At 42.6% G+C, this 22441-nt stretch overlaps 3 protein-coding genes across 4 annotated transcripts; 2 read left to right on the top strand and 1 right to left on the bottom strand.

Moving 5' to 3' along the window:
• The first annotated feature begins 1178 nt into the window (after positions 1-1178).
• LOC145442713 (inverted formin-2-like) lies at positions 1179-7855 on the top strand. The gene is made up of 2 exons (XM_080320696.1): positions 1179-5736; positions 6656-7855. The coding sequence occupies exons 1-2, from the start codon at positions 2986-2988 to the stop codon at positions 6896-6898; spliced, it is 2994 nt and encodes a 997-aa protein (XP_080176822.1). The 5' UTR covers positions 1179-2985; the 3' UTR covers positions 6899-7855.
• A 3849-nt stretch (positions 7856-11704) lies between these two features.
• LOC145442331 (glutamate receptor 2-like) lies at positions 11705-20091 on the top strand. Of its 2 annotated transcripts, XM_080320223.1 has the most exons (7): positions 11705-11948; positions 12065-12200; positions 12280-12408; positions 12805-12951; positions 16212-16461; positions 16535-16716; positions 16814-20091. In XM_080320223.1, exons 1-7 carry the CDS (start codon positions 11749-11751, stop codon positions 18878-18880), a joined length of 3111 nt encoding a protein of 1036 aa, XP_080176349.1. In that variant the 5' UTR covers positions 11705-11748; the 3' UTR covers positions 18881-20091. The 2 variants fall into 2 exon arrangements, with proteins under 2 accessions (XP_080176349.1, XP_080176350.1); XM_080320224.1 differs by lacking the exon at positions 11705-11948 and having other exon boundaries at positions 12084-12200; positions 12272-12408.
• On the bottom strand, positions 19078-19899 carry LOC145442349 (proteasome subunit beta type-3-like). The gene has a single exon (XM_080320252.1). The coding sequence runs from the start codon at positions 19897-19899 to the stop codon at positions 19282-19284; it is 618 nt and encodes a 205-aa protein (XP_080176378.1). The 3' UTR covers positions 19078-19281.
• Positions 20092-22441: the final 2350 nt, after the last annotated feature.

The following is a 22441-nucleotide window of genomic DNA, read 5'->3' as shown; positions in this document are numbered from 1 at the left end:
GTAACAAAACCATGGAAATGTATATCTGAACATGTCAATAGGATAGGATATTCGACAGGTGGAATTACAACAATACACAAGGTAGGCTACATGGTGATTCTCGCTCAATGCTCAATGCACACGCTCATATCGTTCACCCTTGGAACGTTGATGGGAATGGAAGTGATATTAAAATCATTTTCATGGCTTGCCAGAGACCAGGAGTATAATTAATAATTATACAGATACACTTATAATAGCCTACAGTCTGCCAAGAGAATATTAAAGCATAATTCACTAGTAACAAGGATACAATAGCAAATCTCGATTTGTACGAGAAAAACTATAGCCTAACGTATAACAATACCAAATGTTTGATGCTATGTCAGTCCTGAGTTCAAATAAAGTTATGCGAAGGCCTACGTTACAGACCGACCAGTCAGAAAAGTCTTTATCTTAACTTGGGTGCAATGTTTTGACGCTTCATCGATTTTCAAAATATTCGGTATAAGTGCTTCTTTCACATTCGACGGAAATGAAAGTAGGCTAGCAGTTATTGCGTCGAAATCTAGATCTGTCTATATTACTCGGGACAGTCCTATAGCACTTGAAGCTATATATAAAGCCTGGGTGGAAAACGAAATTGCCAATTTTTCCAAGTATAGGTCGTATATTGACATGTTGAAATTGTGGCGTTATATGTCTTCAAGTCTGCGATGTAATGAAAATGTCCGCCGTATTCGGGTTTAACGCAGCTATAAAAGGCGGCTAGCCGACCAGACTTTAGAATATGTTTAAGAAAGAATTAGAATCGGTAGATCGCCTGATCGCGGTATGTTCGTCATCCGGAAAGTACTCGCACACTGCCAAAGTATGGTAATCCTAAATCATAAACAATGTTATAGCTATGGTAGATGACATATGTTGGTAAGATAAGTGTGAAATAGACATGGCAAGGACATTACCCTTCTAGGTAGATTATACACGATATTTACGACACGACTCTTTCTAGGTGTATATAGGAAGTTGAAAGGTTGTCACCCCAAATATCTCATGGTTCTTCCATCAGTTATCGCGCAGACATGCTACCCGCAAGGTGACGCTAACAAATCTGTAAAGATGTGATTATATAGGTCAGTGAAAAATACTAATGTAAATGTTACATCGCAACAGTCCGCGCTGCCATAAACCATGAGCTTAGATCGTGAAATGTTGTGAGGGTTTACAGCTCGCTAATATGGTCGTGCTGGTCAATACGACTGCAAATGGCCAGCAGAGAAGCGCGATAGCTAAGTAGTGTCTTTCACTGTCCGAAGCTGGTTTGGTGAATAACTAATTACGATTATACGTAGGCTATATGTTGTCCAGCAACACATATCGCGATAGGAAAGCTTGTTTTCGATGTTCGCTAAGGTAAACAGATTTTGTTATTGGAACGTGTGTCTTTATTGATGCTGATGTATGTATAGTATCTATGGGGTGTGAAGTGAAAGGCGACATCCCTCAACCGTTAGTGACTTCTGTACAAATTTGATCACCGAGAAAGCTGTGCATATCGTATCAGTATCGTATTGTATAGGTTCGCTCTTCCTACATTCCGTCCCACCTATTTCATATCTCGAGTTGTATGACGTGCCTTAAAGCACATTAAAGCCCGAAGATCGTTTAATAATTACAGCTATCACGCTACACTTGCCGGTTTTTGTGTAACGTGCTGACGCCAGAGGCAGAAAATCGTAAAGTTCTTTATACGCTTCTTTATACGCTGCTGTCCGATTAGTCAGCAAAGTATTTGTCTAGGGTGGAATGCTTTGACGCTTCATCGGTTTCAGATTTTGTTTCATCTTCAATGGTGGTAGAAGTACCATCGAAATGTTGAAATATTTTGACTACTTGAAAATCTCCGCGTTGAACGAAAGTTATGTGTAGCCTACATGACGTAGGACGTAGCGCCCGAAGGTGTATTTGTAGGGGCGTAAAACGAAATTGCCCCAGCAGTGTCCTCTTAAAATTATGGCGTTAGGCGTTACGTCTTGATGTTGGCGAAATACAGCAAATTATTCGTCGTAATCGGGTTTATCGGCGTGTTTTATCGTCCGCGTTATTATCGGACAAATGTGTAATGTGTATATAAGTAATTAAGTATTACAGGTGTACAGGCAGGCCTAACATACCCAAATCGAGAACGCAAATGCTGGCTGATTTGAATCATATTACTTTACTCTGAAATTTGTTTGATGGCGCTGCCTTTTACCAATATATAAATCCGGGTTTATCAGCTATAATTGAATACTTTTTAGGAAGTCGGCTATTATGTAGCCATTCGGTGCTCACTGCGCAGTGCGCATACTGCTCAGTACAGATATTGCGGTCTGCCGTAGATCGCGAAGCCATTCCCGGCAGATCACGATGGCTTTACGGCAGATCCCGATGATCTAGCGATTCGCCGAGTAGCAATGCTAATGATATATTATATGGGGCGAAGATGAAAATATTGACATTAAATTAACGAGTACAACTGAAACTAATATCACAAACTCGAAGAATTAAGTAGGAGCTGTATCATGTTGAATCATATTTAGACAGCAAGCGCGTGAGTGCGGTGTAATTAGGATTGAACTGAAGTGTGTAACATTTTACTTGGTCAGCAGGTCACGATATTGCTAACCGATTGGAGGTTCGATTTTGCTGATTTAACACTTAGCACCTTAATATGTTGTCATACTTTTCAACGTCGAGTAGCCCAAGTTTTGCATGAATTGCCAATCCATCAAATGAGCGTCTACGCGCGTGAAACGGTTCCTATATGGCGTAGCCGTAGGTAGAAGAGATATACTTAATGCGTGGCTATAAAGTGAACTTCGTCGTTCTGGCAATCAGTTACACATTAACTGCACTTTTGAAATTCGGCACAGAAGTTATAGCGCATATATCATACTGGGACTTCTGTCTTTGACCTGGAATGTAGTCAGTTTCTGTTAATAATCTCGGACTATTCTGAGCGATATGTTGGGCAAGCGGATGTGGGCTACCGCCATTAAAAAGGCGCATAAGGAAAAAGAGGAATTGGAGGAGCAAGTGGCTAATCTGGAAAACGCCGACCCGGAGCTATGCATCAAACTCTTGCAATATCCGTCCATGCAAAATTTCTCCGGATTCAAACACAAGATCAAGACCGCCGACGTGCAATGGATGCTGTCCTTTTTGGAACAAGACGGCTTGGACGCTTTGTTCAGCACCTTGGATCGTTTGTCGAAACGAAGCGCCGAGAACAAAACTTTCTCATGGAATAGATCGATGGAGATTTTGCAGTGCGTAGAATGTGTGAAAACAGTCATGAACTCTAAGGTAGGATTGGATCATATCGTTAGCCACGATGGGTACACGAGAAAGCTGTCGTCAGCCTTGGACACGCCAAATATCATGATAAAGAAACAAGTTTTCGAATTAATGGCAGCCCTGTCCATCTACACTGAAAAGGGCAGGCGAAGAGCCGTGGACGCAATGGAGAACTTCATGCGAGCTAAATTGTTGCGTCATCGCTTTAGCGTCGTCGTGAATGAGCTGAGGGATGCGGACAACAATCCATATCAAATCTCGATACTGTCTTTCATTAATGCAATTATTATATCCACCGAAAATTTACCTAAGCGCATGCAGATCCGAAACGAATTTATAGCTTTGGATATTCTGGATGTGCTCAAGAAATTGCGTAACGAAGACGTCGAAGACCTGCTCATCCAAATCGACGTTTTCGAGGAAAGTAAACTCGAGGATGACGACGACTTCGGTGCGTTGACCGGCAGTAAATCAATCAATCTCGACGATCACAAGGACGTATTCGAGGCGATATACAACAAAGTGTGTAATAACGCCCAGGGCGGCTATTTTCTAAACATACTGCAATGCCTCTTGCAACTTGAGCCGGACGAGAAAGAGGCTGATCTCGTATGGAAGGCCATTCACACGTTTTCACAAAAAGTTAGTATCAAAAAAACAGAGGCTGACATTCAAAAGACTCTTGAGAACGAAGTGAAAACCTTTCAGCCGTCGTATGCCTCTTCGTGTTCGTCAGAAGACCCGTTGATTGACTTCTCAGCGGATTGCGATATTCTTACTCTAACGCCCTCTCAAGCACCTCCCCATAAGAATATCCCTATGGCTCCTTTGTTAGTGCCACTGTCAAACAATTCTTCCCCTCCACCACCTCCTACCAACGGTCTCCGGGCTCCACCTGCACCACCGCCTCCACCACCACCCCCAACAGGTGTCCCCACTGCACCACCAGCCCCACCTCCCCCTCCAGTTATTCCCACTGCACCCCCCGCGCCGCCGCCACCACCCCCGCCGCCACCACCTCCTGGTGTTCCCGTACCACCACCACCACCGCCGCCACCACCACCGCCTGGTGTTCCCGGACCACCGTCCCCACCACCTCCTCCTGGTGTTCCTGCACCCCCACCCCCACCACCTCCGCCTGGCGTTCCTGTACCACCACCACCACCTCCTCCCGGTGTTCCTGGACCCCCACCCCCACCACCCCCTCCTGGTGTTCCCGGTGCCCCACCCCCTCCACCGCCACCACCTGGCGTACCAGGGGCACCGCCACCGCCCCCTCCGCCAGGGGGAAGCTACGGAGCCCCTCCATTACAAAGAGCATCTTCAGTACCCAAGCCCAAAGCGAAGCTAAGAAAGTTTAACTGGCAAAAGATACCGTCATCTCGCGTTTCTGGAAACAAAGGGTCGGTGTGGAGCTCGTTAAGCAGTCCCGAAAGCGATAAGTCGAATTTAGAACCAGATTTTAATACGATCGAGGAGCTGTTCGCGCAGAAAGTCATACAAAAGAAGGAAAAGGCTCAAACGAAGAAAACCGAGCCTACTGAGATCACCTTGATCGACGGGAAAAGAAGTTTGAATATTAACATCTTCTTAAAACAGTTCAAACTTCCCAACGCGGAAATCATAGCGCTCATAAAATCGAACGCGACCAACGACACGATAACGGAGGAAAGACTGAAAAACATGAAGAAGCTATATCCGGATCAATACGAGGCGGAGACGCTGCGCTCGTTCAAGGGAGATAGGGCAAAGTTAGGCAAAGCCGAGGACTATTTAATAAACTTGATTGGCATCCCGCACTGCATGCTTCGGTTAGACGCTATGATAATGCAACGGGAATTCCGCGAAGCGTATACCGACGCGAACACTGACCTGTCAAAAGTGCTCGCGGCGGGCAGGGTCATCAAAGGGTCTAAAAATCTGGCCGATATGTTGGCGATTATACTGAAAATGGGGAACTTTTTGAATTTCGGGGCTTACTCCGGAAACGCCGACGCGTTTACGTTCTCCTCACTACTGCGTCTCGCCGAGACAAAATCCAACAAACCCCGTATGACTTTGCTGCATTACGTTGTCGAAGAGGCTGAAAAGAAGCACCCTGGCTTGCTGAAAGTCATAGACGAATTAGAACCGGTCGTGAAATGCCAGTCAGTATCGATCGATAACATAAAGTCGGCTGTGACGAAACTGAACTCGGATCTGAAGAACCTCGCGCAGAAAATCGAAAACTCCAACGACGACATGAAGGAGCAGTTCCTGCCGTTTTTGGAAAACGCGAAAGCCGAAATGGGAAAGGTGAACGACGAAGTGACGGAAATGAACGACCTGCACGCGCAGCTCGCCAATTACTTCGTCGAGGACGAGAAGAAATTCAAGCTGGAAGATTGCCTGCAGACGTGCGCGAAATTCGTCGCCCAGGTAAAAGCACTGTTGCTCTATTCTTAACCCTGACGTTGCTTCTAATTTTACATGTTTGATATTTGTTATTTAATTCTTCGTGGATAGCTAATGCCAATATCGATTCTTTAGTCGCTGCGAAGTATTGTTAGGTATCGCGAGAAGCTCATAGTTTAAAATTGAACGAAAGTGATGATCGTGATAGCTTTGTTGTATATATATTTATTTTTTAATAAAATATTATTTATTTTGTGGTAACCATGCCCGTCGCCCATGTCAGAATGCACAACGGTGTACTGACGTACAGTTTTAAAAACGTGGTGTTAAACTGTGTGGCCTATTTTATCTCGATATTGAATTCATGCGGCTCGCGGCCTCTACGAAATTTGAAATGTGGCCCGCGAACCGCTTTGAATTGGTGACCCCTGGTGTAGAGGCAGCGTAGGCTACTTGTTTGATGCGGGTGGGATCAGACTTTAAGGTCGTATCGATTAGGGCGGGACAAAATCGAGTACCAGAATGATTCGATTCGCAATCGAGTATTATTTTAGTATACCTATTGCTATACATGTTTCGTGTGCAGGTGCACTGTGCATCGATACGGTCCATCGAGGTTTCAGGGCTTCCACAGTTTAAAACACTATCGAAACTATAATTTTAATTGGTGGATTTTGAATTGGCTATTACAATGACAAGGAGCGTATAATCTCAGTATACTCCAAGAGATCATCTGTCACTACTCAACTCGAATCATTAGAATTTATACTCGATCCAGATTCGGGTACTGGAATCATTGTGCCTGTAGCCCTACAGTATCGATCACTCTGATACAGAATAATTTATATGCGTTTTTTTTCTTCTGCATCATCATTGATGCTTTTTGTTTGTCATGTATCTCGGTTGGATGATTGAATAATGATTGCCTGTCTCTCTCTCTTAGGTGAAAATGGCGGTCAAGGAAAACAAAGAGCGAGCGGTACAAGAAGAAAAGCGAAGAAAGCGGCAGGAGCTGCTGGAGAAACAGAAGTCGCTGAAAGAGCAGAAGGACGCGAAAAATCCAGAGCAAGCCGCAAAGTCCTCGCTACAACTGGTGCAGGAAGAAGAACAGGGCGGTTGCATCGTCGACAACTTATTGAAAGATATCAGAAAAGGCTTTAAACTGAAAAGAACGTCGATTGCCTGATCCGCCGTATGCGTGATAGCCAGAGAATTTGCTATACACGGGCTCCTGTGGCAGGCCCGCGGTCGAAAGACTGTCCTTCGCAAGCTGCCGATTCGGAACGTTCTAACATATTTTTTTTTGAATTGTGGCGTCACGTGGTTGCTATGATTCTCATCACTTACATTTTTACAATATCGGAATTTGATATCGCGCCTAGCAATTTTTCGAACATCGTGACGTCGTCTTTCTACCATATTCATTGTTCCGCATCTTATTATCTATTTCTGTTTACTATGTCCTGACCCAGACAGTGTTTTAACGGGTTGACCGTAATGGTCAAAGCTCCTGTCTTATTCATATGCGAACTGTGTAGGTACATAATCCGGCATGGAAATTTATTGACATATGTATTTTTATCTGACCAATAGCAACACGATGATCGCGTGGCTATGATTTCCTGACAAAAACAGATCTATACAGGACTTAACGAACAACGATCGACAACTTCCTCAATAATTCTTAGCAGGTTATTTATTGCCGATTAAACAACATTATTGCGTCTGTGCTCTTGGTACAAGTTCAACGTTTCATTTCCGATTTTCAATAAATCATATGGCATTTATACATAATGTGATCCCATTTCCTGAATGATTATATGTAACGCCCAGGTAATCGCCTTGAGTTGTCATCGACCTCTTTCCAGAATGCACGGGAAATTTCTGTGAATGTAGCCTATAAGCTACACGGGGGATTGGTTATTGCAATAGTCTGGCTGAGAGCGGGACTAGAGTTGGTTTGTGTGAGTATATTGCGGGGTTGAAGTAGGGTAGTGCAGAAGTGTCTGGGAGTGACGAGGCAAGTGGGGTGTGTGTATGGATTTGTGGGTATTGTGTGTGAAAAGTAGGTTGTATTGTTTTGAGTGGGTCGCTGTGTTTTTGTTATGCTGCGTGAATATGCAAATATACGTATAACACCATAGAGACTTGTGTTAGGCCTACTGATGACGGCAATTGCAAAAAGACAAGATACAGAACCCACAAATACAAGGTAGTTTGTGTTAGGTCTTGACATGCCGTACCAGGGACGCTACAAATCGTTATTGGAAGACTTGTCCGCCTAAAAATATATACCGACGATATCACACACTTTACAGTTTATTGCTGATATGGTACCGTAATAAAGCCGCAAATTCATGTCACATGTCAGATATGGCGGTGTAAATGCCGTCCATGAAGAAATTTTGAACCTTAATATTTTGTTGGTTTCCAGTTCTATAAACCTGTTCAGGTCACTGGAAATCGTTTGCTTGAGCAGTTCGGCTAATGATCTCAACGAGGCGCTGTGTGTCGATCAAATCAGATAGCGGATTTCATCATCCTAAGCTAAATAAATAGTTTCTTACAATTTTAACGCGACTCAAAATTTACCATCGTAGACAATCTGCTGGATAAAGTTTACACAATGTTTCAAGCATGGCTATCCAACTGATTCCGATTTGTTGGTGATTTAGGTATAGTCGAAATAACGAGAAGGGTAGAACGACCCGGAAGACGATGCAAAACTACGCCAATCCAAGTTTCATAGCATGGGATCATTCGTCTGAGGCGTCGATAAATTGTGTAGCCCACCAACTGGCCTTCATACTATTTGATCTGTAGTATCTCGATTTCGGTTACTCCTGGTTTGTTTAGTAAATTTCACTGATTTAGGAGATACAGGCATTGAGCGTGACTAAGCATAGCGTTGCACAATTGTGAATTCTACAGCGGACATGTCGTTTTCTACCTGTCACCAGGATACCATTGAATGACAGTGTGGTAATTTAAGAGTGATCTGTTCATTTGTAGCCTACTATCACAGTTATTCCAAAGAAACACGCAGTAGTAAATAACTTCAACATACTCTTGGTCATGAACTCATAATAACATTCGTATTGTTCGCATCACTGCCGGAGTTATTCCTAACAAAAGTCAGTGTGTTCCGCATTTCATGGTCAGCGTATAACACAAACCCGTAGCAGAGAATTGTAGAGATGGCCAGCGCCGACTTCACTACACCGTACCCATGACATAATAGATTTTTAATGTTAGAAAAGTTCTCAATCAAATCACAATTTATTCGTATTCGCGTCTTGCGTACAAACGAGTCGTCATCGTAGACTTCAGGGTTCATAATTACACGTACAGGGTTAATGTATTACATAATCGTCGACATGCTGATAAAAAATCTAGCTGACTTTAGCACATGACTCGCTTGCCATGACATGCCGCCCTATTTCTTGTCGCTTCCTTTTTCTATACTATCTTTCTTACTTTCATTCAGTGTGCATGCCTCCTCTTACATCGCATAGGGCAAGGTGGGTGTTTGATTCCATAGACAACTCCTAGTCGCTTCGACATCTTCCTTTCTTTTCATTGTATCGCATTTTTTGTGGTGCATTGAACTGATAAAATTGCTAATAAACCAATGATGATGATGATGACTGTGAATGTACCCGGACATCAATCTAGCAACTGATCACATACGCTCGACGCTCCTACATATAATACATATATACAACAAAACAAATACCCAGTGCGATTGCGATCTGCCAATAATCAAATTTGCTATTACCTCACAAGTATTCACCTAATTCGTCTTGCAATTTCATGCTGTATCGCAATGTACAAGTATATATTTGTGCGTTTACTGTTTAATAGGACTCTTCAAAAATGACTGTTTTTCTCAAATCGTACTGGCTACTTGATAAAATTGTTAGGTTACCTAATTTAAGCCTACACACAAAATTTGGTTCAATTCCAGCCAGTAACCGCTTTGCTACAGGAGAAGAAAGTTTCTATTTATTATATAAAAATAAATAACAAAAAATTTGAAAATTTCCTGTTCACCCCATGAAAGTGTTAGGCTGTCTACAGAAACGATGCTCACCAAATTTGGTTCAATTCCGACCAGTGGAAGCGGAGTTATTGCCGTCGAAAAATTTGAATAAAATAGTGTTTACGGTGGCCGATTCTTTCTTTATTTATTATAGTTGTGCTCACCGTAAATACTATTTTATTTAAATCAAAATTTTTCGACGGCAATAACTCCGCTTCCACTGGTTGGAATTGAACCAAATTTGGTGAGGATCGTTTCTATAGACAGCCTAACACCTTCATGGGGTGAACAGAAAATTTTTAAATTTTTTATTATTTATTTTTATATAATAAATAGAAACTTTCTTCTCCTGTAGCAAAACGGTTACTGGCTGGAATTGAACCAAATTTTGTGTGTAGGCTTAAATTAGGTAACCTAAAGGCCGTATCAGACGAGGCGATGCCGGCGATGTCGGCCGATAATTTCTCTACTATCATGTGAGAGATCGTTGCACTTGATTAGTTTCAGAAGGCGTTGACCCGTTGCATTTAAACCTGCTCATGGATGATTCAAAGTCACTCAACTATGACTATGTCATAGTTGAGTGACTTTGGGATGATTGACATCTGCGAATCGGTTTTTTGTTGTTGTACAGGTCAGGCACACTGTGTACTACATTGTCATACTACCGTATTATGATCAGTGATGGGCGGATAGTGATTTCTGAGAATCCGAATCCATCCGACAGCTCAAAGCTCTGAGGAGCAATCCTTCCGAATACGAACAGTCTCATCCAAATACCCATGCAAATCTGAAAAATCTTGTCCATAATCCAGAAAATCCGAACAGAATAAACATTCCGAAGAATCCCAATTGCGCAGCGGAGCTACATACATTTAGGGCCTAGAGTTGGCCGGTTTATATTTGCTTGGACCTTTGACAGAACAACTTAAGAGTGCCATCAGTCCTATAACAAGGGGTACACTGTCCGTTTTGGTTGTCGAGCTGACGATTTTTGTTTTCAACTTGAAGTTAAAAGTCACGTCACGTCTGATCAAAATTATCCAGAAACAAAGCAACAACTAGCCGAAAATATTCGAAACTAATTCTGCAATATGGTTATGATGCCTGTCTAATGTGTTCATGCTACAATGTCTTGTCGAATGAAACCTTCTCAGAACCATGGTAGTATGGTATTTGTAAGGGTTGGTCAAAACAGTTGAAAGTAGCACGAGTTTTGATTTGACTGCCATGATAGCTGCAGAAGAATGTGCGCGTGCTGGTGCTACTCGAAGGTGGTGGGTGCATCCGATTTTGCAATGCCGGCCTATACTGGATAAGTGAAGCAGCTCAATAATTTAGTACTACATCGCAGTAATTCGTTTCGCAATGCCTCGCCAGAAGGTCCGTCTGCCAAACGGCTTGAGCAAAAGTGACGCTTTTCAAGTCTCGACACTGGTTTGTATATGGATACGCATGAGCGCATCTTCCACTTCTCTCATCGCCGGCGATGTCGCCGAGTTAATTGACACTGTCAATTAAAATCGCCGGCGATTCGGCCGATGGCAGCGATGATAAAACAAACACTAACGCTTCGCCGACATCGCCTCGTCTGATACGGGCTTTACAATCTTATCAAGTAGCCAGTACGATTTGAGAAAAAAAGTCATTTTTGAAGAGCCCTACTGTTTAATCTCACATTTTATGCCAACGTACGTTGTATGAAAATAGTATCAACTTCTGAAAGTAATCGATCCTGTGTGAAGCCGTAGACAACGTTTACGCCTCCAGAATGAAAATGAGGGAGCACCTACGAAAACCAGCTGAAGTGGTTACTTGTTATAGTTATCTATATGTATTATGTAAACAAAACAGACATGAGTACGTTAGTTTACAATTCGTCACAAACAGTACACATATACATACGTTAATGACGTAACAAAGCTAAGGATCCATGCGAATGGTTGATGCAGTCGTCATGTCGATCAAATTTATAGCGACTATAGTCAGACGTCATGCTGTGGAGAATCTTGACAGGATTTGTGCTTTTGTCTGCAATCATAAAAGCAGAAATCGATTCGAATGAGTCAAAAACAATAGGCGTGGCCTTGGTGGGTGCGCCGGTGAATGGGAACAAAACTATACAGGCCTTGGATCTGGTCTTGAGCTTCGTCAATAACATCATACTTTCTGAGGGATGGAAGATGGAAGTCAGGTAACGGACATGCCTATTGACTATGGTTTATACGAGTTCATGACTAATTATAATTATGTGTCATACATCAGTCTCCGCGAATTCACGATATCGAACGCGACTTTTTTGCTGTTTAGGCTGTTACCTTCCGAAAACGATAATTATCTATTGCAAGATGTAACGGGGTCTGGATTGTACAGGATTGCAACAAATATGGATAACCTAAATATACAAGCAATCGTGGGACCAGGCTCCAGCACCTCTTCTAAACTTGTGAGTCGAATTATAGTCGCGCCGACGTATGCACCAACTAGTCTAACGACAAGCACTTCTCAAAATACAAGATTTGCAGATGCATCCGTATGCGGTCAAGAAGGACGTGCCCCATGTTCTTCCGTTTGCAACGGACCCAGCATTGCGCCAGACCAAGCGATTTCCTTTGATGGTACGTCTGTCACCGCCTGACACATATCAGACACAGGTAAGCTTTAAAAAAAAACATTCTTATTGTTAATATTAAATACCATCTAAGTTAGGGAGACGGAGATTGACAAGCTTGCACAAACTACTGGATTTTGAACTAGAACTAGAACTACTCACCTTTCAGAACTCGCAACTAGAGCTAGAACTACAGCTATCAACCTTTGAAAATCCGCAACGAACTAACTAAAACACAACTAACTAAATAACTGATAATACGAATCACTGATTTTAACATGAGCTGAGAAATATTGGAGATAGAATCGAAGTTTCAAGTTTGAAATGGAAGGGCTTCCGATAACCCCAAAGAGCCGATCCCACCAAACCACATTCCATTATCAATTTTCCTTCAAGTCCTAAAATCTGATTGCGAGTTTCATAAACCCCATCGTTACAGGCGGTTCTGGATATCCTGCAGTTTTACGGCTGGGAGTGTCTGTCGATCATAACGACGGACAACGATTACGGATTTGGTGTCGAGGATGCTTTGATGACCCTGGCAATGAACCGTAGAATCAAATTGGAGGTCGTTACGCGATTGAAGGTAAGGCAAAATGTGTTTGAAATCGGTGTTTATTGATACTATTCTAAATAGCGAGGGAGTTGTTCCAAATACTAAATTAGTGTTAGAGTTAACCTGGCATAGGTTTACAGGTGTTGGGTTAAGGGATATGTGTATTGTGTAAGGTTAGGCTGGGTTATTTTGAATGACACGTTATTGTGACACTCGATATGTTGAAGATATTCATTGTTTTGACACTCGCTATTTGGAATGCGTCGAGGAAATTAGAATCGGACTAAAATTATAAATTCGGTTGACTGGTTGTCCAAGATGGTAGATATCGGCCTCTTATAAGATTGTTGATATTTTGGATTAGGATATACATACACGTTTACGATGCAAACCGAAATGCATTTGAACGTTAAGAAACACCCTATTCAATTAGTCTACAATTATCATGCGTGATCAATGATCAATTGATCGTGCGTATAAAACTGGAGTCATCATTTCATTGTCCGAAATTATGCAAAATTTCAATTGTTTCGATCTTGGGCCTGAACCTCGAACTGCAGAAACAACCAAAATGAAATTTCTCTCACAAATCACAATAATCATGTTGGTTAAAGAAATGCCGCCTCTCTTTGACGCCGAGCATTTTCGTCTTGATAGTCGTGATACGATTGTAGATATGCAATGTACTTCCATTTCTCTACTAGCTGTTGACGGTTACCCCTGACGAGTGTCAGCCGAAAATACTCGGGTTCATTTCAATATGAATATACTATTCAATGATAGTCGTTTCCACACAAAACAAGCCACACGAAAGCCATATGTGGATATCCTCATTTCAAATGTTCGGACCACCGGACGCACCGCGGGTTTCTGTGAACTTAGGCATATACTTCACTCATCGGGAGTTTGCAATAAATTTTATCGGATGTCAACGTACATACGATATTTGTGTTGACATCGTAATGCCAGCAAAATATATAGCGCTTCACGCGAAATTTACGCGCCGGGACATGCAGTTACGAACTCGGGGTGTAAAAAGTATAAAACCCATTATAGTACATTCCGAGCAGACGCAATGCACCAGTACAGTGGCACTTATGTTTTTAGAGTACAGTATGTTGAGTTGATGGTATGTGTTTAATGTTTATATAAAGAGTTCTGTGTGTCAAACCGTTTCGTTCAGTACCGTAACATAATAACACAGCCGCCACACGCTGAACGTTTGAATATCGAACTCAAGATGAATCGTGCCCGGTATTGCTTCGTAAAACCGAAATTTGACGATTTACGGAGACACGAAATAGCCTGAAAACACAATTACTCGGTCGTTACGGACTATCGCTTATCATCCTAATTGATGCAAAATGCTTCGATAACAGCGTACGTCCAGTGACGAGGTGTATCGTTTAGTCGTCGCCAATACGTAATTCAAAGGACTTATGAATAATTGGTTTTCGTGTTTGAGAATCGGTGTTACGCAATGAATTTGACAGCCGTACAAACACGTCCGTTGATGATCAAAGTATTGTAATAGTGCATTGTGATATAATGGCATATTTGCGCATTGAGCGCGCAATTTTGAAATGGTTTTCGTGCGATGGTTAATATATAATCGCAAGCCAATGTATATATGTTAGCTGACGAACCATGCACCCGTTTTAGGTGTTATCGTGAATTTTGGTGCCCGCATAAAATACTCTGTTTATATACAAAACATAACATGTAACTATATACCTCTCGATGCAGGCATAAAATAAATCTACCGTTTCGCTGATTTAACGTATCCGTAAAACCAAGCTGACGTGTCAAGTGTTTGACTTTAATCCCTTGGCCTTGGCGCGGTTCAACTTCATGCTATATGTGGCGTTCAACATTGTATAACTCGCCGAAGTGTGTTTTCATTAGCGAAATGACACAGCCACGGGGTAGCTTTTCAAGATGGTAAAGCACGGTCGAATTTTACGAGCGGATTTTCCCTGAGATTAATTTTTAATTTCCCAGTTACTCGACTTGAAAAACAATAGTTGAAAGATTCGTGACTCTTGACCAGAATTGTATCATACTCGGCAGCTTTGCCAGTTGTTGATAAATTATGCAGTCAAATCCGAAATTTTTGCCCGTCTGTAACGTCGAATATTGATTGTCAGTCAAGCCGGCTCAGCCGGAAACATTCAGTTGTCAATCACAAGAATATTAGGTTGCAAGGTGCTGTTTGATTTTTCTAATCGAGTTATTTTGTCGCTCTCCCAACCGAACCTAATCTAATCAACATGTCACACTGTGACCGTGAGTATCTGAGCGATCCGAATTTACATAGCAACGTTACCCGAAACGCTTACGATAGTAGCTCCGGATTCTAAACGCGGTGAATAGGATAGCGCAAACTTTCTTTGATAATGGGTCGGTAAAACCAGGCAAAAGTTCGCGGTATTATCACTCACAGGGACGTAGTTTACGAGTAATCCTACACAATGTATATATAGTGCACACTGAAGTGTACTTTGTAGATTCGTTTCACAACTGTGTAACAATCAAGTTTCCGCCCCCTTGAAATCAGGTGGCCGTGAGATTTTGCAGTATCATTGTTCTGCACAAAAGCATTGTCCATGTCCATACACTTCTTGCGAACCGTGACTGCGGAATCCATGGCGTCGTATATCACTAAGTGACTTGTGAATTGTGATATGATCCCACGTTTGGTTTGGGATACCGTCATGCAATACGCCGTACCATGTTAGGTCTTAGGTTATTGTACACAGCGAACTTGTCATTGTCACCATATCTCAACGAGAAAACCGCGGTGATGTTTTGTACCTGCACGTAACTGGCTAGTCGCAAACATAGCATTTCGTCTGTGGATGAGATGCGTTCATGGTATTAGCTTTGAAAATTCACTGGTGATGTCATTTGAAGGATATCCTTTGAAGGATAAATAAAGACACAGACCGCATATACCCCACAGTAACCACCGCAAAATGTGAAATGAAATTCACTTGCATTGGAGCACAAAAAGTAGGACTGTGACAATTAAGGCTATAAATTCTCTATATTCAGTCCACCCTAATTCATGATGCAAAGTGTTAGAGTTATACAGTTATCAACCAAGTGGCCTAGCCGCCCAGGAGCTTAAAATTTCAATAATTTTCGATTGCCTATATTACGCCGAAATATGCATTAGTAATCGCTTTCAATAAAGTCCATAGGTGTATTTCCTGAGCTAGCAGTATCGGTACACTATACTGTGCAAACCGTTGCCGTATGTTTTTGTCTCTCCGGCTTTTGTAACGCAGACCGAGCGATCGTATTTCGTCGAAGAAATCACGCAAGTACTCAATCAGTTACGGGATCTCAAAGCCCACCCCATCGCCGTCGCGACCAATGAAGACTCTGGAGCTTATCTCTTGCAAGAAGCGTTTCAAAGAGGATTGGTCGTGTCTAAAAATTGGGTTTGGATATTGCTGGACGGACTGATAGCACCGGATGTGTTGAAGGTTGAATACACGACATCAAATGGCGATTTACAGAAAACTAATTTCGATGGTACGAATATTAGTTTCCATGTTTACGACTGTTGGATTTTCAAATAGTTGGAATTTAATCTGTATTTTCAAAGGTCTGATCGGGACAAGACCTGCGGCTTCGGGGGGTAATCTGCTACGCGATTTGAAGTCATTTTGGGATGACAGAAACATTGGACCGAATTCGGATTTTCAAAATGAGCTAGGATTAGGATTAGAAAAATACATTGATGGAATGTTGAGCGTTGCGCACGGTGTCGAAGGTTATCGAAGCAAGGTGTGTCTGTAACAAATAACAATATCGCGCACTTCAAACAAGTACATTTCCTGTCGTTGTTGCGACTATGTGTAATTGTATATCGATTATGTTGCAGCATCAAGGACTACCAGCCAAAGAATTTGATGGTTTGCAACTGCGCAACGCCATCTTGCGTGCGAACGCGTCGGGACTTACCAGTCCTCTGTTGTTCGACCCAGACGGAAAGATCAACTCTACAAATTACGACATACTGCTTTCAAAGAGCGGTAAGTGGACAGAAATGGGAGATTGGAAATCGGTGACAAAACTGAACATGTCATCGCTTTTGTTCTTGAATTTTTCAAAATCTTTGAGAGCATCCAGGATGAATACTCCAAGGCCAAGGCAAGCAAATGGCGAGGAAAGCTCCGACGTTCCGATCGTGCATGTCGTCACGATTCTCGAGCCTCCGTTCGTAATGCTGGGCAGTCAGAACACATCGTATAAAGGCGAGATTTTGTCGAATCGAGTTTACACTGATTCGGTCCCGTTAGGCGATAGAAAACCAGGCATGGATGTTGAGCTGAGCGGTTATTGCGTAGATATGCTGCAAAAGATTAGTGAGAACGCAGGGTTGCGGTACACGCTCAGACTAGTGGAGGATTCGAAGTATGGAGGGTACGACAGTGATTCAGGCCTGTGGAACGGCATAATAGGCGATGTCAAACGAGGGAAATCTCATGCGGCTGTAGCCCCTATCACTGTGACGGCGGAGCGAGCGGCTGTGGTTGACTTTTCCACAGCTTTTGTTGATATAGGCCTGAAATATATCATTAACGCGTCCGCAATCGCTAATTTGACTTCTCATGTTAAAGCAGAGCCGTCAGCGTTTGGATTTCTACTTCCGTTTCAAAATTCGTTATATCTTGCTATAGCCATATGTGTATTGTGTCTGGCATCATTCTTGAACTTGCTCTCTCGTCTCAGCCCGTACGGAGCGAGAGGACATTTCTACCTTGGCCCTAGAGCTGACAAATTTCGAAGGAAGACATCTAGTTATAGCAACCTCAGCGCGTCAGAATGGAACGTGAAATCCAACCGCAAAGATGAGGTTAAGAAACTACGGGAAGAGAAAGAAAACGCTGATACCAGGATGGGAATGAGCAATGTGTTGTTCTTCGTGTGGGCGTCCTTGTTTTGGCAGACACCAGAAACGGTTCCCCGTGCGCCTTCCGCACGCATTCTGACTGCGGTTTGGTATCTCTCTGCAGTTGTCTTTGTCGCGTCTTACACAGCTAACATGGTAGCCTTTGTTGCGTCGAACCAAATGGACATCACAGCGTGGGATTCCGTTTCGGACCTGGTTTCTCAAACTAAAATCGACTACGGGACCGTTTCCGACAGTTCGGTTGAATTCATTTTCAAATCGTCTGGAGTTAAGGTTGCGACTAGCATATATAACTATCTGCAATCTGATCCAGACAGGTTTATGGTGTCCTCGACCGACAAGGGCATGGAAAGAGTGGGGAACGGGAGCTACGCGTTTTTCTGGGACTCGTTAGTTTTGGACCTGGAAGCTTCAAAATCCAACTGCCAGCTACGGACTGTCAACGTAGGATTTGGGGGAGTTGCGTATGCCGCTGCATTCACAAAAAATTCTCCTTTGAAGCCTGTCTTCTCTAGGAACATTCTGCGATTAAAAGAATCCGGCTACATGACAGTTCTTTGGGAGAGATATTTCAGCGAACTGGGTGAATGCATCAGACAAACTACAGCCAATGATGCGAATTACAAGAGACTGCAGTTCGAAGAGCTAGCAGGTGTATTCTACTTTGTAGCTCTGGCAATGGGGACCGGATTCGTTCTTCTGTTGATGGAATGGGTATTGGCTGGAATTCAAGATGTCAACAGCCGTGACGTGTCAGCACCCAAATCATTACGTGAAGCGATTAGAATAAGATTGAACAGGGTACAGCAGGACATCTCCCAAAATTGGTTTCCACGAAAACAACCTAAAATACCATCCAAATTCCTGGACGAGAGTATTCTTTCTTTTCGCAGAAATACTAACCATTTCTCTGAGATGCAAGCTAATGATATCAATGATTCTGTAGGACAGGTCACTGACGGACACTCTACTCAAAGAATATCATCGATTCGTTTCAAAATACCAGGAGAGGCAGAGGACCAACCACCATCATGACATGACGTTCACAAACAATGCCAGGTTGTTTGCGATTCACAATAATGGTATTGGTCAATGGCGAGTAGGATAAATCTACGACTACAATGATCAAATATTCGAATAGCTGCGATCATGCTAGTAACAAACGACTTGCATGTCTACTGTTGAAATTTGACCCACATGTTATGCTGTAGGGGAAGGAAACAAATTGAATCAGTAGTCCCAAGAATTCCTACTAACTGCTTTAATGCAGGTATGCGCAATGTGACAATATTACCAAAAAAGCGTACACAGAAACTTGCGAACACCTGGCACAAGGTAGAACACTTATCCAAAAATTTCCACAAACTTCGATAATGTACAATCCGTGCGTCAACATCAGATACGGTATATTATATCCGAAGATTTACTGATTGGAATTAGTCCATCCTCCCCTTCAGTTTCCTAGTTGTAATCTTGTCTTTTTCAATGACATGAACAACGGCCCCCCAGCCGGACACAGCATCTCTGTCGACAGCGTTAAGGAGCGATTGGGAAATACATTCAAAAAGTTCATCTGGGTTCATTTCGGGCCTCCATAAAACTTCACACATCCCGTACATTTGTTCAGAACAGGTTCCACTTACAACAAAATCTTCTGGTTCCATCGGGCATCCAATCAAATCAAGCGAGCCGATGTATGGCTCATCTGTCTTTGGATCTAATCCAGCGATAACAGGCTCCACAAAGAACGGACCAAATCTTCTCTCGTACAATAGATTCGATACAACGCTCATGAATGTTTTGGGTTTGATTGCTCGGTTTTCTCGCAGTTCATACAATTTACGACGGAAATTGAGTTTGCTTGATACCGTTTGCACGTCGGTGGCGAGCCCTGCTAGTCCAATGTAGAGTCTTTCTCCCATTGGAAACAGTTTTTCAAAATCCATATGCACAGTTTGTGCTTGTACGCCATAGCGGAGATCTGATGCAATAGCTACGCAGCCTTTGCCTTTCATAGCCATGACTGCGCCACCGTTATACTCCAATATAGACATAATTACACTCTCTTGATATGCCTGAATGATAGAAGATCAGAATATCGTGTGTCAACATTGTATAGATGTACAATACTGAGAATTGCAGCTATGGGATGCCAACTCGTCTCTTGTGATGTTACATTTCCTGTTCATGAATCTATAAGTTCCATGCATTTACTTGAAAATATATCAGTGCGATCAGATTTACAACTTGTGCCGAATTGAATAGCTGAGTAATTATGCATTTACCTAGGTGTCTGGGAGACTTTAGAAACCTAGTATTTCTACATTATATGAGGAATGAGCTACTCGTTCAAATTATCTCGTACCACCCGTTATCGGCTAGTAGACTTTTACATTTCACAGTCTCTCATGTATACCTACACTCCGAATATTCTGACATGGGGCATAGACGCATATAGTGCTTACATATATAGCAAAAACGTCACTTTGTGAACACTTCAAGAAATACCGGTAACTCATACAGTATCCATTCTATGTAGGCCTGTTGCTTCATCAATTCATCACGTTACAGACTACGCTAGATTTCAATGATTAGATCGCCAAGTATTTTCAATCAGCCTACAATTCGTCCAGCTACAGCACTGCCTTGGCCCTACGATTTAGTCGAGAATCTGGGTGAAGCATTTCGTAGCATAATATGCTTATTCATGTTATCATGACAAAGGGTATATAGCGTCCTCCACCGGAGGTTTCGTAATCTAAGGTTCACTAGTGTTCAGTTCGGTTTATTTCTTTATTAGCAATTTTCATCAGTTCAATACACCACAAAAAATTGTGATACAATGGAAAGATAGGAAGATGTCGAAACGACTTGGAGTAGTCTCTGGAATCAGACACCCACCTTGGCCTAGGGCCTAGGCGATGTAAAGAGGAGGCATGCACATTGTACAGTGCAATGTGCACTGAATGAAAAGTAAAAGAAGATGGTATACAAAGCAAGCGACAAAATAGGTTGACATGTCACGGAAGGCGAAATCGATGGGTCAGGTCCTGGTCCGGTAATCTTGAGGGCGGACTAGAATTTATATAGTATGAATTGCTTGTGTTTTTGACTTGAATGTGGACATTCTCGTCGACTGTTGGCGGGATACTGTTCCACACGTCAGGTCCGGCATATTTGATGAAGTGATGATCTTTTCGGTCGATCATATGATATTTGGACGGCGTGGACGCGCGTATGTTGTACTTGTGCGCTTTTTATTTTGAGGTAAAGAAGTCATTGAAATATTCGGGGCAATGACCGCAATGGCGATGACTGATACATAAACTTTGCGATTTCATAGGCTCCGCATATCTTCTATGTTTAGGACATCGAATCTCATCAGCAGCGGCTTGTTGGATTGACAATCAGGCCCCTTTGGGTCAGCTACGATACGGAGTACGTTATGTTGTAGTTTTTACAGTGGCTCGAGTGCAGTTTTACTGGCAGCCCCCAACAGAGCAACAGAGGATGCCATATTGTAACTTCGATTGGACTGACGAACGATAATAATTAACCGATCTAATGAAATCCAGCTTCGACATAATCATAAATGCATATCAAAATCCTATTTTTCAGATCCAAATTAGTGCTCAACTCAGCTCCACATCGGCATTCAGTGGCTGCGCACTGCACAGTGCACACCACAGTGCACAACTGCACATGTACGGTGTACGCACAGTTAGCTCACAGTCAGTTGGCCGTAGTTCATATAGTTCCTGTGTATTGTTGGTCTGTAGAAATCCATCAGCTCAAGATGTGCGATGCAATTACACGAGGCACAATGTGATGCAATAAGCAGGTTGAAGGATGTCGAAATGAACATGTACGGTATATCCAATATCCAGCTCGGCCTATAATTACCGACGTAGCAGTGCTCGGTCTTTGATATTTTAACCGCCTTTCTCAATAATAATAATATCAATAATCGTCAGATTATATTTTCATTCCAACAAGACACACACAATGTACATGTACGATGCAAAAGACATGCGAGGTTATGGACATATAGGAGGGTATTGAACGACCAGTTGCGGTCTTTCAAACTGGCACCCACCTCGGCCTAATTCCTTTTTTCGACGTTAGTCTCTATTCAGTGGCTCTTGCCCTTTCCATTCATTGTGAGTGCGCTCTATCATCGGGTCTTTATCAAGGCTTTTTTGTCGCAGTAAGAACAGCGACTCGAGGGAAGAGGAGTCTAGAACAGCGGTTCTCAACCGGGGGTCCGCGGACCCCTAGGGGTCCGCGAAGCAATTTCAGGGGGTCCGCGAGACCTCTAAATTTTTAAAACGGTTGATAAACTAATTTTTATGATATTTTTTATTTGAGAAAGCATGAGCCAGTTTCGCACCACAACTGCTAAAACCTCATGACTCATATCATCATCATAATCGTCTGACATGACCTATCGTAGCGGGGAAACTCATTTTCATTGCCAGTTTTCCAATAACCTGCTGATACAAACATATTGCTGTTTAGAGACGTTTTGTTGGGGTTTGTGGAAAAACTAAAAATATGGGGATAGTAACGGCAATCAGGGTGACTTCGTAATGTCTG

This window comes from Botryllus schlosseri, chromosome 7, assembly GCF_051294905.1.
Source record: "Botryllus schlosseri isolate E-star chromosome 7, Bs_hap1, whole genome shotgun sequence".
Classification (NCBI taxonomy): Eukaryota; Metazoa; Chordata; class Ascidiacea; order Stolidobranchia; family Styelidae; genus Botryllus; species Botryllus schlosseri.
The sequence above is the reverse complement of the archived record's forward strand: the minus strand, read 5'-3'. Positions and strand labels throughout refer to the sequence as shown.

Bases quoted from the DNA above. Each gene is read 5' to 3' on its own strand.
- LOC145442713 (XM_080320696.1), top strand. From the start codon at position 2,986: ATGTTGGGCAAGCGGATGTGGGCTACCGCCATTAAAAAGGCGCATAAG. The intron at 5,737-6,655 runs GTAAAAGCACTG...TCTCTCTCTTAG, and splicing joins GCGCGAAATTCGTCGCCCAG to GTGAAAATGGCGGTCAAGGA.
- LOC145442331 (XM_080320223.1), top strand. From the start codon at position 11,749: ATGCTGTGGAGAATCTTGACAGGATTTGTGCTTTTGTCTGCAATCATA. The intron at 12,201-12,279 runs GTGAGTCGAATT...CAAGATTTGCAG, and splicing joins CCAGCACCTCTTCTAAACTT to ATGCATCCGTATGCGGTCAA. The intron at 12,409-12,804 runs GTAAGCTTTAAA...CCATCGTTACAG, and splicing joins CTGACACATATCAGACACAG to GCGGTTCTGGATATCCTGCA.
- LOC145442349 (XM_080320252.1), bottom strand. From the start codon at position 19,899: ATGTCTATATTGGAGTATAACGGTGGCGCAGTCATGGCTATGAAAGGC.